The sequence below is a fragment of the Eumetopias jubatus genome, unplaced genomic scaffold (assembly GCF_037043125.1).
Source record: "Eumetopias jubatus isolate StellerSeaLion01/CBP00866 unplaced genomic scaffold, mEumJub1_p1.0 scaffold_4, whole genome shotgun sequence".
In the NCBI taxonomy this organism is placed as follows: domain Eukaryota; kingdom Metazoa; phylum Chordata; class Mammalia; order Carnivora; family Otariidae; genus Eumetopias; species Eumetopias jubatus.
Genome location: NW_028274810.1, coordinates 24,152,323 through 24,166,200, shown reverse-complemented (window position 1 = coordinate 24,166,200; position 13,878 = coordinate 24,152,323). Strand labels below are relative to the sequence as shown.

General features: G+C 35.3%; 1 protein-coding gene across 2 annotated transcripts in view; it reads left to right on the top strand.

The window, feature by feature from the left end:
* SNX7 (sorting nexin 7) overlaps positions 1–13,878 on the top strand; it is a 101,321-nt gene that overhangs the window by 28,901 nt on the left and 58,542 nt on the right. For both annotated transcript variants that reach the window (XM_028101862.2, XM_028101863.2), the window contains 5 exons: positions 3,171–3,281; positions 3,623–3,787; positions 5,884–6,082; positions 10,707–10,906; positions 13,695–13,781. In XM_028101862.2, the coding sequence (XP_027957663.1) occupies positions 3,171–3,281; positions 3,623–3,787; positions 5,884–6,082; positions 10,707–10,906; positions 13,695–13,781 (762 nt within the window). The remainder of the gene's footprint in view (positions 1–3,170; positions 3,282–3,622; positions 3,788–5,883; positions 6,083–10,706; positions 10,907–13,694; positions 13,782–13,878) is intronic.

Below are 13,878 nucleotides of genomic sequence, written 5' to 3'. Positions count from 1 at the left end.
ACCTAGATGTTACGAGTTACCCCCATTTTGTGCATGAGGACACTGAAACTCAGTAACTTGCCAAAGGTCACACACCATAATGATTACCTGAGCTGGGATTTAAATCCAGACTATTTACTTTCACACTATATGTGTTTTCTGTGCATCTCTACGTGGTTATGGCCAACTATCTTTTATTTCATTTTTATGAAATATGAAATTTATTTATACAATAAATCCCTTTGTTCTACTTCTGATTATTTTTACTACATCCTAATATTTACACTATACCTATATATGCTAAAATATGCCTTGCAGATACAAATATATAAATATTTAGTAAATGGATATTATGTTATCAAATAGTCTTTTCTTTCTTATTCACTTATTATCATTTACTCACTTTCTCATGTATTCAGTGAAGTTTTGTTGAGGGACAGTTATGTCCTGGGTACTGTGCTTGTATTTTGAGACAACACCAGCAATCAAGCAGACATACCCTCTGCCTTCATGGAGCTTTCAATCTAGGGGGGGTGATGGATATTAAACAATTACATGCTTAATTATTTAATTATTTAAAAATTACAAATGCTATGATTTTATGAGTATGGGCACCCCGTCTAGTTTGGAGGTTCAGAGGTGGCTTCCCTGAGAAAGTTTTAGTTTCATGAAAATTTATATTTATGACATTAAGATTATAAGGGCAGATGCACATATACATGCACACATATGTATACTGACAATATCTACTTAGGAATACTTAAGAATGACCTGGCTGTAAATAATTATGAGTGTCAGGAAGCCCATGTTCCTGGCATCTGTTCTCCTCGTGGAAAAGTACCCTTTACTTTCCAGGTTAGACTATCTGAAGTGACTGCTCTAAAGTATTTTCTCTTTTGGAGATCAAGAGATGTGCCTTCCTTTACTACATATAGAAACAAGAGTGAGGAGGTTTAACAAGGGTCTTCTCTCTCACATCCTCATCATGAAGACAGACTCCTAAATGTCTACCGGTGTGGAGTAGGGGTTAAAATATATTCCTGATTCTAAGATTCGTTTTCCCTCAAAACCAGTTTTCTAAATCCTCAGAGCCTAGAGTAACTGCCCTTGACCAAAGGTCAGTGTTTGTTGCATAAGTGTGTTTTGGGGTATAGATCACATGAATCTATTCATCCTAAACTTCAAGTACCCAAGCTTTTAAAGTCAGACGTGAGAAATTAAACACCGTTTACCATATAGCTTCCATGGAAAACTGTATCCTATATTAGAAGCATTATTTGTGCTTCAAATTAACTTTTTGGAACACATGTTCTTTCTAAGTTGGAGATCTGTCATCAAACCGTGTTATTCCTCTAGTTTGGAAGTTTCTATCTATCTTCTAATGACCGAAATTGGCCACTTTAGATGAGAGAACGATTCTGTCCCTGTTGTTGGGAAATTAACCATGATCTGAGCCCAGCTGATAATACTTGTTTTCCTTGCCATATCTTAGTCTTATAAGTCCTTGGGAATAGAATAAATTCTTAAAGTAGCACAAAAGAACACACTGTCTTTGAGACTTGTACTTACCTTCTGTTTTCTTCCTCTGCTATTGCTGTATGTTAGAAAATTCTTCTAAGTCAATGACTGAGTGTGGGGACAGAATCAACCAATTATTTGACTTGATTTTACATCTTCCTCTTGCCAGAATTTATATCAGATTGTTCTATGTTTACTTAAAGTGTTGAAAATTCTTGAGGACATATAAAGCTCTTAATTGCCCAATTTTTTAGTATTTTAGTGTTGGTTATGCCAATTTATATTTTTGGAAATTGGTAGTGAACCTATACATATGTGCCACGTACAAGAAGGTGTTCAATAAGTATTTTTTAATGAGTGACTATAAACCATGTTTTGTGTGTATATATGTATGCATATGTGTGTATTTGCATATATATGTACATATACCAACTCGTATATATGTTGTTAAACTGTGTTTCTACTAGATTTAGTTTTCCTATTTTTACCATTTCCATAACTTGTACCCATAGTTAAGATTTCATAGTGTTTTTGTGAACATTTAGTTCCTTAGACTTCTGCATCTCATTTGCCTCCACTTTTCCCACTAAAAAGGAAATGTTTTGATAAAATATATTGTATGATATTCTAAACATTCATTTTAAAAGGATAAACCTTGGAAAGTATAACTTTTGTGAACCTTATTTCATGACAATTAAGATTGCATCTATGACTTGAACTACTTAATTTTACTATTGCATTCATCTATGTGGGTGATTGATATTTCTGGTGAGGGTGAAATATGCATGCAATGTGTTAATCCATCATTATTCCTCCAGGAAAATTTCAACCTTAATATTAATGTGTATAATTTTTAATATGCAAAAATTTTAGTTAATGCAATATTGGTGTGAGTGTGTATTAGATAATCTTTTTTTATTTGGTTTGGAATTCATGCAGTGGAAGTGAGGTTGATATTATACCCATGTTCTTCTTGTCATATGTGTTGGCATAGATTTTTGGTTTGTTGAGAACAGATATTTTAATTTATTTGCTTAATTTTTAGGAGTTTAGGGCTATAACTCAAAATCCCTTGAGAAATGACAGGAAGATTTTCTTTTCACATCAAATCTTCATTAATAACATTTTTTAAACAGTGGTAAAATCACTCTGTAAAATGTTAGAATTTTCATATACTAAAAGCAGATTTTACCAAAGCAATTCATTTGAGCAAATTCCAGGAAAACATTTTTTCTCAGTTATGTTCAGGTTATTTTCCAAATTACAAAAATAGAACTTTCCTCAAATTCTGAATTCTAATCATCTTGAGAAAAATATATTTGAAACCTAAATTCAGAACACACTTTCTTGTTAGCAAGAAAGTCACGCCAAATATAATCGTAGTTAAAATCTTCTGGAAGGCAGATGGCTGCTCTAAGACAGATTTTTCAGTTTGGATTTTAAATTTGAGCATGATGTTTGCTTTCTTTCTGGAAATACTGAAAAGTTTGCTTTGTTTCATCTGCTACATGAATTGATGACTGCAAAAAAAGTACAGGCTGACAAACACTGAATAATTAGAATTTGTTAATTTTTCTTAGAGACCCATTTATTTCAGAATGTCTAAAATAACATTAGGCAAATGTCTTCCGTCTCATATTGCGTGTGCTGTTATTTTCTCCTTCTTTCTTCAGACATCTCGTGGGGAATTTGACTCCAGTGAATTTGAAGTTAGGAGACGTTATCAAGATTTCCTTTGGTTGAAAGGAAAACTTGAAGAAGCACACCCCACTCTGATTATTCCAGTAAGTCTACATTTTTTTTTCCATAGGGTGACTACCATTTTGTCTTGTGAATCATTAGAATGCTGAAAACCTAATGTCAGACCTTTAAATTTAGTGTAACTCATTGATCTTAGAAACATTTGCTCTTAAACATTCAATCTATGTACAGATTTGTTTTCCTAAAAATTCTAAATATGTTAAGATTTTACAGGTTTTGGTTCTAGCATTGTGAATCTTGAAAAATTATTTTTATAAGAAATCATCACGTGTTTGAATAGTCTTCCAGAAAGGAAGAGTACAGAATTCCTTGTAATCCCATGCCACATAATGCTCAGATACGTTTTAAAATTTTTTTGCCTCAGCCATTGCCTGAGAAGTTTATCGTGAAAGGAATGGTGGAACGCTTTAATGATGACTTCATTGAGACACGCAGGAAGGCACTGCAGAAATTCCTGAACCGAATTGCTGATCATCCAACTTTAACATTTAATGAAGACTTCAAAGTGTTTCTTACTGCACAAGCTTGGGTAAAGAATTTTGATTTATACTCATATAATCCTTTAGTGTCTTTATGTATAGTAGGTTGTACGCTTCTTCTTGTTTAGCTTTATAAATCAGGCAGCAGCATCCTTGAATTAAGATGGATTATCAGACCTTCGAGAAATATCCTTCAGATTTAACCCTGTGTCAAATCTACATGTAAACATCACAGACATCTTTTATCTTCCTCACATACACATATTCATATTTCTCTTAGTAGCTGATTTTTTTTTATAATGTCAGGGTACTCCTCACATATATAGCTAATTAATACTGAACATATACAAATATATTTCTTTTATAATGGGTTAGGACTTTTCAAGTTAGGATAAAAGTCTTTATTAAATGGATAGATGGTTGGATGGATAGCCAGATAGAGAATGCAATTTTCTTATTTTTCTTTCAATTACCTAATGAAGGGAAGGGGGTATATCTCTTCTAATGCAGAAACTTTATATGTTCCTCTTCTTTTTTCTTGTCACCTATGAAAATATAACTCACCGAAAAAAGAATGGATAGGGAAGATGGTCAATATGAAATGATTGCTGACCAATATTGAGTTTTATATCTCTCAGTTGTTGCCAAAGTGACAGAGGCTCGAAAGTGTTTCATCTCAGTCTTGACAGATAGTACTACTTTTTGGAAGCCCTTCGAGACTTCTGTGAAATGAATTTGTGGCCTGACTCCAGAACCTTAGAAGCTGCTAGAAACATTCTCTGTAGTCAACATTCACAATAATAGTTTGCCAGTTGTGACTTGTGCTGTCTCTGATAATGTTAACTGTACCGAGAGATGCTGTAGCCCTCCTGGAGAGATGTGTTACCTGGTCAAGGGGTGGCATCTGTCGTTATATGCTCATAAAATCATACTGACTTGGAAGCAAACAAGTTTACTTTCTATGTATTCTTCTGTGTAAGACCTTCAGGAAAGAAAATCTGGATAAATGTGTTATTTAATATTTGGGTAAATAATACATAATAATATTTTTATCTGTGGACTTGGTAGTCAGCAGTATTATTTATAGATTTTTTTTTCCTGGTGGGTAACCTTTTATTTGATCAACTTTTATTTGATCCCAAACCTACGTTTACAAGTGGTGTAACCATCACCAGAATCCCTTGGTCTTCTTGGTGTTCTTTTTCAATATGCTCTACTTCTAAAGGGTTACTTTTGTGTGGTGTATCCTTTTCTTGCATTTCTTCTTTTTGCAAGTCTGTAGCACTCCCTCCCAGATTAACTATGAAACAGCCGGCTACATATATTCTTAAAAATCTTTCTCTACAGCCAGCCAGCAAGTAGAGGTAGTGTCACAGTTTACCCAACTTCAGTTGACTGAAGAGCTATCTATGGTCAGGGAGTATCTATTTACAAACTACTGTAGAAACAGTATGAAGACAAAGCTAGTTAGTGCTGAGCTGTAAAGCCTCTGGAGTGAGACTGATCCTTGTTCAGCACTTAATTGCTCTTGGACTTAGAGCAAGCTCCCTAACCTTCCTGTGCTTATATTTTCTTCTGTAAAATGAGGATAATAATAGAACCTACCTCCTAGTGTTATTGTGAGTTATAGATGAAAAAAAAATGTGAGTATAGTGCCTGGAACATACTAAGCTCTCAATACATGTTAGCTATTATTATAACCAAAGAATTAATGAAATTTTCCTTTTTTTTTTTTTTTTCAGGGAGTAGTTTAGACCCTAAGAAATCTTCTCTCAATCATTTTCCCATTAAATTCCTGTTATAAAATATAGATTGCATTTCATATTATCCTCTTATCTTTTCCAACATCTCCTTAAGCACGATCCCCTCTGTTAAACCTCGTTCTTTTAAAGATCCATGCTGAGAGGAAGCAGGTATACATGTTTCACACGAGTACTTTGAAAAGGAATATTATCAAGAAGGCAGACTTAGAGGAAGAAATGTGCCCCATTAAAACTCAGCTGCTTCAAACTACATGAAAAGAAAAGTATATGAAACATTTTTATTCTCTCTCCTTCCAATCAGATTTCCTTTTGTTGGGAATATTGGAATATTTGCTTCAGCACAAATATTTCATTTGTCTGTCTGTCTGTCTGTCTGTTTCTAGGAACTGTCTTCTCACAAGAAGCAAGGGCCTGGATTGCTCAGCAGGATGGGGCAGACAGTCAGAGCTGTCGCGTTATCAATGAGAGGAGTGAAAAGCCGCCCGGAGGAGTTCATGGAAATGAATAACTTTATTGAAATATTTAGCCAGAAAATAAATTTGATAGATAAAATATCTCAGAGAATTTACAAGGAAGAAAGGGGTATGTAGAATCACTGGAATGTGATCACAAAGTTGTTCAGTTTCTGACGGATCTTCACATTTGCTGGTGTAGTAAAGCCACGTGAAGTTAGCGTTTCTTCCCGGTTCTCTCTTAAGACTTCCGTCTCTCTGCTTACAGCCTGCATCTGTTCTTGCATGCCGTTTACTTTCTCCATTAGAGCATTGCTTTAAATTCCTGGTCTGATCTTTTCAAGGTCCCCGCCCTGTCCGATTCTGATGCTTGCTCTGTCTCTTTAAATTATCTTTTTTTTTTTTTGCCTTTTATTATGCCTTGTGATTTTTTTTTTCTTAATAGACATGATACTGGGTAAAAGGAACTGCTGTAAACAGGCCTTTAGTAATGCACTAAGTAAGGCGTGGGGGAGGAGAAAGCGTCTATAGTTTTAAATATAGAAAAAATTGTTATACCTGAACAGTTCTATAGTTTTGCGATCAGGTCTCAGTTTTTTGGTGAGAGCCTGTGCCTCTGGACTGTGAACGTCACAAGAGTTTCTCAGTTTTCCCCTCCCTGCTTCCTTGGGACAGAATGGCCAGAGTGGGCTGGAGTTGAGTATCTCCCTTTCTCTGGTAACTAGTTTCCCCTGAGGGCAGGCTTTTGTTGAGAAGAACAGATGCTCTGGCTATTTCAAAATGGTTCATTTTCCCCTGCAAGAAGCAGGAGTAGTTTTTATTCAGTATTTACTGTGGGAACCTCATTGAACTCCTCTGGGTAAATCCCACAATATTGTGGGGACCCCCCCATGACTGGGTCCTCCTGAAGGTTTTAACTCTTAAGTTGTCCACCCTGAGCCCCCAGCAGTCCCTCAGTCACGGTTGCAGTTCCCCTACCCCAGCAGTGGGTGGCTGGAGGTGGTTCCACTCTTTGGTGTATGCCCAGGAACCCACAATTCCTTGTATTCACCTGTCTTTCCAACCTCGAGGGCAATGGTTTGTCCTGTGTCTTCTCCTATCTTCCAGAGTCAAGAAAAGTTGTTCATTTTTCAGTCTCTTCAGCATTTTACTTGTTAAGATTGAGGAGTGACGTCTATGCTCCTTACATGAGGAATCACATAACATTAAGTTAGAATTTCACCTTCAAGTGTGGCTTATGCCCAGACCTACTGAGAACATCTTTGATTTCTATACAATTTTGAAGGTAGTCATGGCCAGTCCCCATTTGCGTTAATCAATCACTAGCTATTCTTGTTCCCATTTTTAAGTAATAGTGGCAAAGTAAGCCCTGAGCTTCAGATTTTGAATGTAGTTGTATGAAGTTGGTCTCAAATGTACAACATGGATCATAGCTTAAAATCAAAAAGGTGATGTTTAAGAAAATCAGGTTTCCACATTTCCTATTGGTATTTTTGGAACAAGTACTCTCTATTAGGCCTGTCCCAGCATGGCAGAGAAATTTATATATTGGAAATTAGGTCCCTCTTTCTATTTTCTGTGACCATATCCTTTTTCAATTTTCTTATTTTTTTCAGTTTATAAGTTAGACTTTATTCCATGATGATTTTTTCCAATTCCATGATGACTTTTTGCTAATTTTCTAATTGCATTTAACTACTTTAAAAATAGGTGGCTAAGTCAATTTATATTGCTTCCTAATATAAATTGGTTTGAGAGTCTCTATATTGATGGCTTATTCTGTTGTTGTTGTTATTTTCTGGGTCCCCCATTAAACAGTAAATTCCATCAGAACCAAAAAGGGAAAAGATTTATTTCTAGTATCTAGATAGTACTTAACACGTAGTAGGTACTCAACTAAAACCTGTTCAATGATTGAAAAAATAAATGAATTAACATTTGGTGGTAGGAAAATTTGCTTTATCAAGAATCGATTGGTTATTAAAAGAAATATAGAAAAAAATGTTATAGCTGAATGTACGTTTCCCTTTACCTTTTTTTTTTCAATGCACTGATACTTGATGAGGTCATTGTGGTAACTGAATATAGTTTAATAATTTCTTTTAAGACTTATGGGTCTGCCTTTGTTATTTACCATTTGTCTTTTTTTTTTTTTAAATCTCAAGAGGCTAATTGTTTTGAGTGTGTTCTGTGATTCCAGTTCTGTTAAGTATATTCTTGATGCATAGTTAAGTGGGATAGCGATTCAGAGAAGCCGCTGGAAACTCTTGAGATGTAGGAGTTTTGTAGAATATCAATGTGCTGCTTCACATTTACTGGTGCAAAGGAATAGTTTTAAAATCTTCGGTGTACTCTAAAGTTGGTGAAATGCTCAGAAGGAAAGCTGGATTTTATGTTAGACTTTATAAATTTGAGTTCTAATTTTCAGGGAGTGATTGCCACTGGCCCAAACTTGAGGGATTTCTGTCTTTCCAATGTGAAGCCCACTTCTCAGATTCTATTCAAAATGATGGAATGTTTTCATTTATAGCCTTGGGAGCCTAAGCTATAAAGGACATTTCATTCATATTCAAATCATGAAAATTTGGTGATCATAACTAGTGGTTTCTCTTTTTAGAAATTTCTTATTCAAGTTTTGGGGCACCTGGGTGGCTCAGTTGGTTAAGTGTCTGCCTTTGGCTCAGGGTCCTGGGATAGACCCTGGTCAGGCTCCCTGCTCAGCAGGGAGTCTGCTTCTCCTTCTTCCTTTGCCCCTCTGCTCATGCTCTCTCTCTCTCTCTCTCTCTCTCTCAAATAAATAAATAAAATCTTAAAATGTTTTTATTCAAGTTTTTTCTTTGATCTTGTTTTCTTTTGTGTTCCCCAGTTTACTTGCATGTTTGTATTGACCACATGCTGTGGTGCTTCTCTGTGCTGGAGGCTAAAGGAGGAATAAAATGGTACCTGTCCTTGAGCTCAGAGTCTAGTTGGGGAAACAGATATATTAATAGACATTACAGTGCAACTCATTAAGTGTTTGCATATAAATGTGATCTGAGTGCTGTGTAAGCACAGTGCAGAATTTTAGGAAAGCTCTCTATATAAACATAAATATTGCAGGGTTTAATGATACACACTGTTGTATACAAAAATTGAGAAAAAGAGATAAAGGAAAACATTTTTCTTTGCTAGAAATATTAGTTTAATATGGCCATTACTTAAAACAAAGGATAGGCCTAGGTCAGGAGGGTGCAATTGGAAAGGCTCTAGTGGTCATGAAGCCTAATACCTTTATTCAGTGACAACTAATATTTCCGTTATTTTTATTTTTAAAAATATTTTTCAGTTTGCTTGATCATATGAACTTTTGATATTTTAATAGTTTAGAGTAATATGACATATTTCAACTAACCCTAATGAGTAGTAAGATGATAAAATACAGAGAATTTCATTGTATCTAATGGATATTAGACAAAAAATTGCTTACTGCTTATACATTCTCTACCATAAAAAGCTATCATTTATCAAAGATGATAGTACAAAAGCAAAAATGTAAAAATAATTCAGATTTTAAAATGAAATCCAAATTTTTGAATGAATGGCTTATCAAGCACTGAATAATCTTTTGTTGTTCATTCGTTCTCTCACTAATATGAGAATATTTATTGAACACAGTATGTAGCAGGCTTTGAGACAAAAGAAAATAATGAGACTCAGCCCCTGTTTTAAGGAGCATATGGCCTAGGAGCATATGATTTATGCAAGCAATTATAATAGAATGGGATAATACAAGCATAAAATTATGATAGGCGTTAATAGAAATATAAAATTATGATCAGCTCATTGAGGAGAAAGCATCTACAAATCTTTTGGAACAGGATCAGAAGGAATTTATTTGTGCTAGGATTTAAAAGATTAGAAATAGTTTGTCAGATGGTAGGAATGGCAAAGGGCAAGGCAAAGGGATATGTGTAATGTTTAAATGAGGAGAATTCATGAGATATTCATGAATGAGTAATTATTTTGGCCTGAATTAAAATATCTTTGGGAGCGAATCTCAAGGGTTGCACCTGGAGAGGCAATGTAGGGACTGATCATAAAGGACTTTCTAATTCAGTTAAGAAGCTTCAATGTTTATATACTGTGACAAAAATTAAAAGAGGGAGAATAGTTAGAAGTCCCTTGCAGTAGTGTAGTTATAGATGCTGGTGAGCTGATGACAGTGGAAGCAAGAATAGATAGGTAGATGGATGGATGGATGGATGGATGGATGGATGGATGGGTGGATGGATGGATATTAAGAAATACTGGAATTGGTGATTGAGTAGTTCTGTGCAGGTATGTGTATAGGATGATACCTGGATTTTTTGCTTAGATCACTGGAAACAATTACTGTTAAGTAGGATATGTATTCAGGAGAAGGGGAGAAAGAAGACAAGTTTGTTTAGGTAATGTTACCTCTGAGACACTGAGGTATAGTTTATTTGGTAGGCAGATGTCCATGATAGATGACAGTGATCGTATAATTTATATTCCAAGCCAGGATACTTTTGAGAGTGAAAAAGGTGGCTGTTGCTGATCACTCTTGGACAGTAGTCATTCAAGAACTGGCCTGAGCGGATTGGAATGACCACTCAATTTGATGAAAGAGAATATCCCTCCTTTTATGTGCATTTGGAAGAATATATGCACAATGAAAAATAGCTTTCTTACTGTCTTTAGTATAGGGGCTTTTAAAGCTTTTATAAATTGAAGGACTTAATTTTCGTTTTTAGAATATTCTGATGAAATGAAAGAATACGGCCCGATTCATGTTCTGTGGTCGGCGTCAGAAGAAGATCTGGTTGATAGTCTAAGAGGGGTTGCCAGATGCCTTGACCAATGCTGTAAGGCCACTGAGAAACGGATGTCTGGACTCTCAGAGGCCCTGCTTCCTGCTGTACATGAGTATGTGCTTTACAGTGAAATGGTAATGGTAAGAATGCCTCGTTACACTTTCGCTTTAGCCCCCACCTGATTACAAGCTTTACAAAGGCGGTTTCTATTTCTGTTGTTTCACCACTGTCCTCCTATCTGAGCAGAATGCTTTGCATATACAGATACTCCATAAATATTTGTTCACTATGTGAGTGAACTGATGAGTAGCAGAATATGTTAATAAAAGGCAGAATACTCAGTAGCAATAAGGACGTGTAAGATTACACGTAGATCTGAAACATCCTCAGTCAAGATTTACATAGAGGATATGATTAGTTTTTCCAAGCTTTTAAAAGTTTACTTTAAAAATTTTTAGTGCTTTAGAAATTTCTTTTCATGAAAGAGTTGTTGCTTACCCCCTTCTAGGTACATTTGATTTAGCAATTCATTTATCATTATGTACAAAGTACTTGAGTGGATCTTGATGTTTGTTTTGTTTTCTGGTTGCTTCTAAAAAGAAATCCTTTAAGTTAAAATGTGTTTCTTTCAGTGGTTGCAAAGGCTTCTCTTCCTCTTATGTCAAAGTTTTGCACTTAACCTCCTCAATTCAAGTTAAGGTTTCCAGATATTTGGGATTTAGCAATGCTATCTGCAGAGCTAATGTTTTTCATCCTGTATTATCCTCTGCGCACAATACCTTGGCACAAACTGGTACCCTCAGGGTTCTGGTGTTTTAGCGTGGCCGTGGGGGCAGGAATCTGCTTACATTCAGATATAGTCCATTTCTTCTGCCATTTCTAATCAGAGCCATGTTTTCATGGACTCTTGGTTTGGAGGGAATTTTTTTTTTTTTTTAATTTTGCTTCTGTCTTGGTAAGAAAAGCTCTCTTAGCCTTTCAGCATGAGGTTCTGCCCCTTTTGTGCTTATCACATTTAGGTTTTTCTTTCAGAGCCATTAAATATTTTGTAGATATTTCAGGTTGCTGCCATTACTTGCTTTTTTTGGGGTCTTCTATAAACAGACCCTTCTGGCTTCCCAAAAGCCTCTGAGGTTTCACTGTGGAGGAGTCTCCTCCTTGTCTCCATCAATCTCCTTGGCCGCATTTCATTGCTTTGCTTCATTATTGATATCCCCCTTGTGTGGCTCTTCAAAGAGATCTGATTTGTATAATTAAAAATAGTATATTCTTCTCCCTTAATTAGATGTATCTCTATTATGTCAAGGTGAAAATTATGTAACTTAAGTCATATATCATTATAGGTGTGGAAAAATTAATAATAGTAACCCGAAAGAACTATTTTGTAGGTTCTCTTTTGATTATATTATTTTGTAGATTCCCAGGGTATAATCAGTAGCATTTATATTGCAGTTTTGGTCTGTTTTGTATTGGAAGGTTTTCTTCAATGTGAGCTAAAATAATGAAGTGTATGCCTTGACAAAATGATTAAATTTGTGTAATTTTACTATTCGTCTTCTGAAGCAAACTCTTAAACTATTTCTACCTATGTGAAGCACCGTACTTCATATTTATGGAAACAGACCTTAAATGAGCCTAAATTGTAGTACGTGTCATTTGGGTTAGAGAAAGGAAGGGGTTCCTGATAGTAATGGCAATGAAACATTGAAATAAATATAAAAGATCTGTGATAATTAGCTGAATTTTCTATTGATTTCTTTGAAAATACAAGAAAGGTTTATCTCTTTTGAGTGTTTTAAGAGTGATTCCACCAGGCGCAAAACTAGACTGAGTAATTTTCAGGATGCTTTTTATCTTTAATGCCTCTCAGTTCCCAAATTTAACTGTATTTATAGGTAGGTTCTTAACCTTCCTCTGAAAACCCCTAAACAACCTGTGCCTCATTAAGGCCCTTCTCTTGTATGCCCTGCATTTCTGCTCTTTCTGGTTGAATTGTTCACTTACCTGGAGCTTGTTTTCATTTTTCTTCCTTAACCTGTTTAGGCCATTTGTGTTCATTATCACAGTTTTATTACTTAAACTAATATTGTGAAAACCAGTGAAAATGAGTACAAATAAAATGAGTCCTTGGGTCCATAAAGCCCAAGGAGCGTGTCTTGGAAGAAAAGTGAGTCACTCAGGGAAAGACATTGTAAAAGACTGGCAAACATTATAAAAGGTGAAGGTGAATTCTGCACTCAAATTCCTTCACAAGGGTGTTTTAAAGACACCAAAACATGAAATCATGATTATGCAAGAAAACAAGATGGAGCTCCTCTCAGTCAGAGAAGAGGCTGTGATTTCTCATCAAAAGCTTGGCTAATTGATTAATATTGATATATTTTAAGCTAAGACAGAGTTTCAGAATGTGAGTGTACACTTCAGTTTTCTGATTCCCCACTGTAATTAACTCTTTGATTCACCATGCCTTTGGCATTGGGTAAGTGGGCTACCAATTATTACAGACATTTTAGGTGAGTGGCCCATGTGACATCCCAACTGCAACCACTTTACACTATAGCATGTATTTTCAGTGATTTCACAGATTTTTTTTTTTGTTTATTTGTTTTGCTTTTTTGTTCTTTTTGAAGAACTGTGTATGTCTAGGGTGTTCCATCAAGAGTTGTACATAAAATACCTAACCCAGTAAGATGTGTATTGGGAAAATGAATAAAAGATTGGCGGGGGAGGAAGTCTCTTAAATGCTTGCTTTCAGTTTAGCTTTTAGAGATTAAAAAAAATTTTTTTTTCTTTAAGTCATTGTATCCCCAAATGACTGATGACTTGGGGGAAGAGATGCTATTTATATTCTAAAGTGTATATTTTTTGTCATACAAATATTATTAAACCTCAGTGCAACCTATCCCGACCTTGTGTTTTGATATGAAGGGTGTTATGAAGAGGAGAGACCAAATACAAGCAGAACTGGATTCCAAAGTGGAAGCTTTGACGTATAAAAAGGCAGATACTGATCTGGTAAGTTTTTAAGTTTCTTGATATTAATCATATAGATAGAATTCATTGCCTTAAATTTTTATTAGCAGTGTAGAACTCCATTGCATGCTTGTTTTTA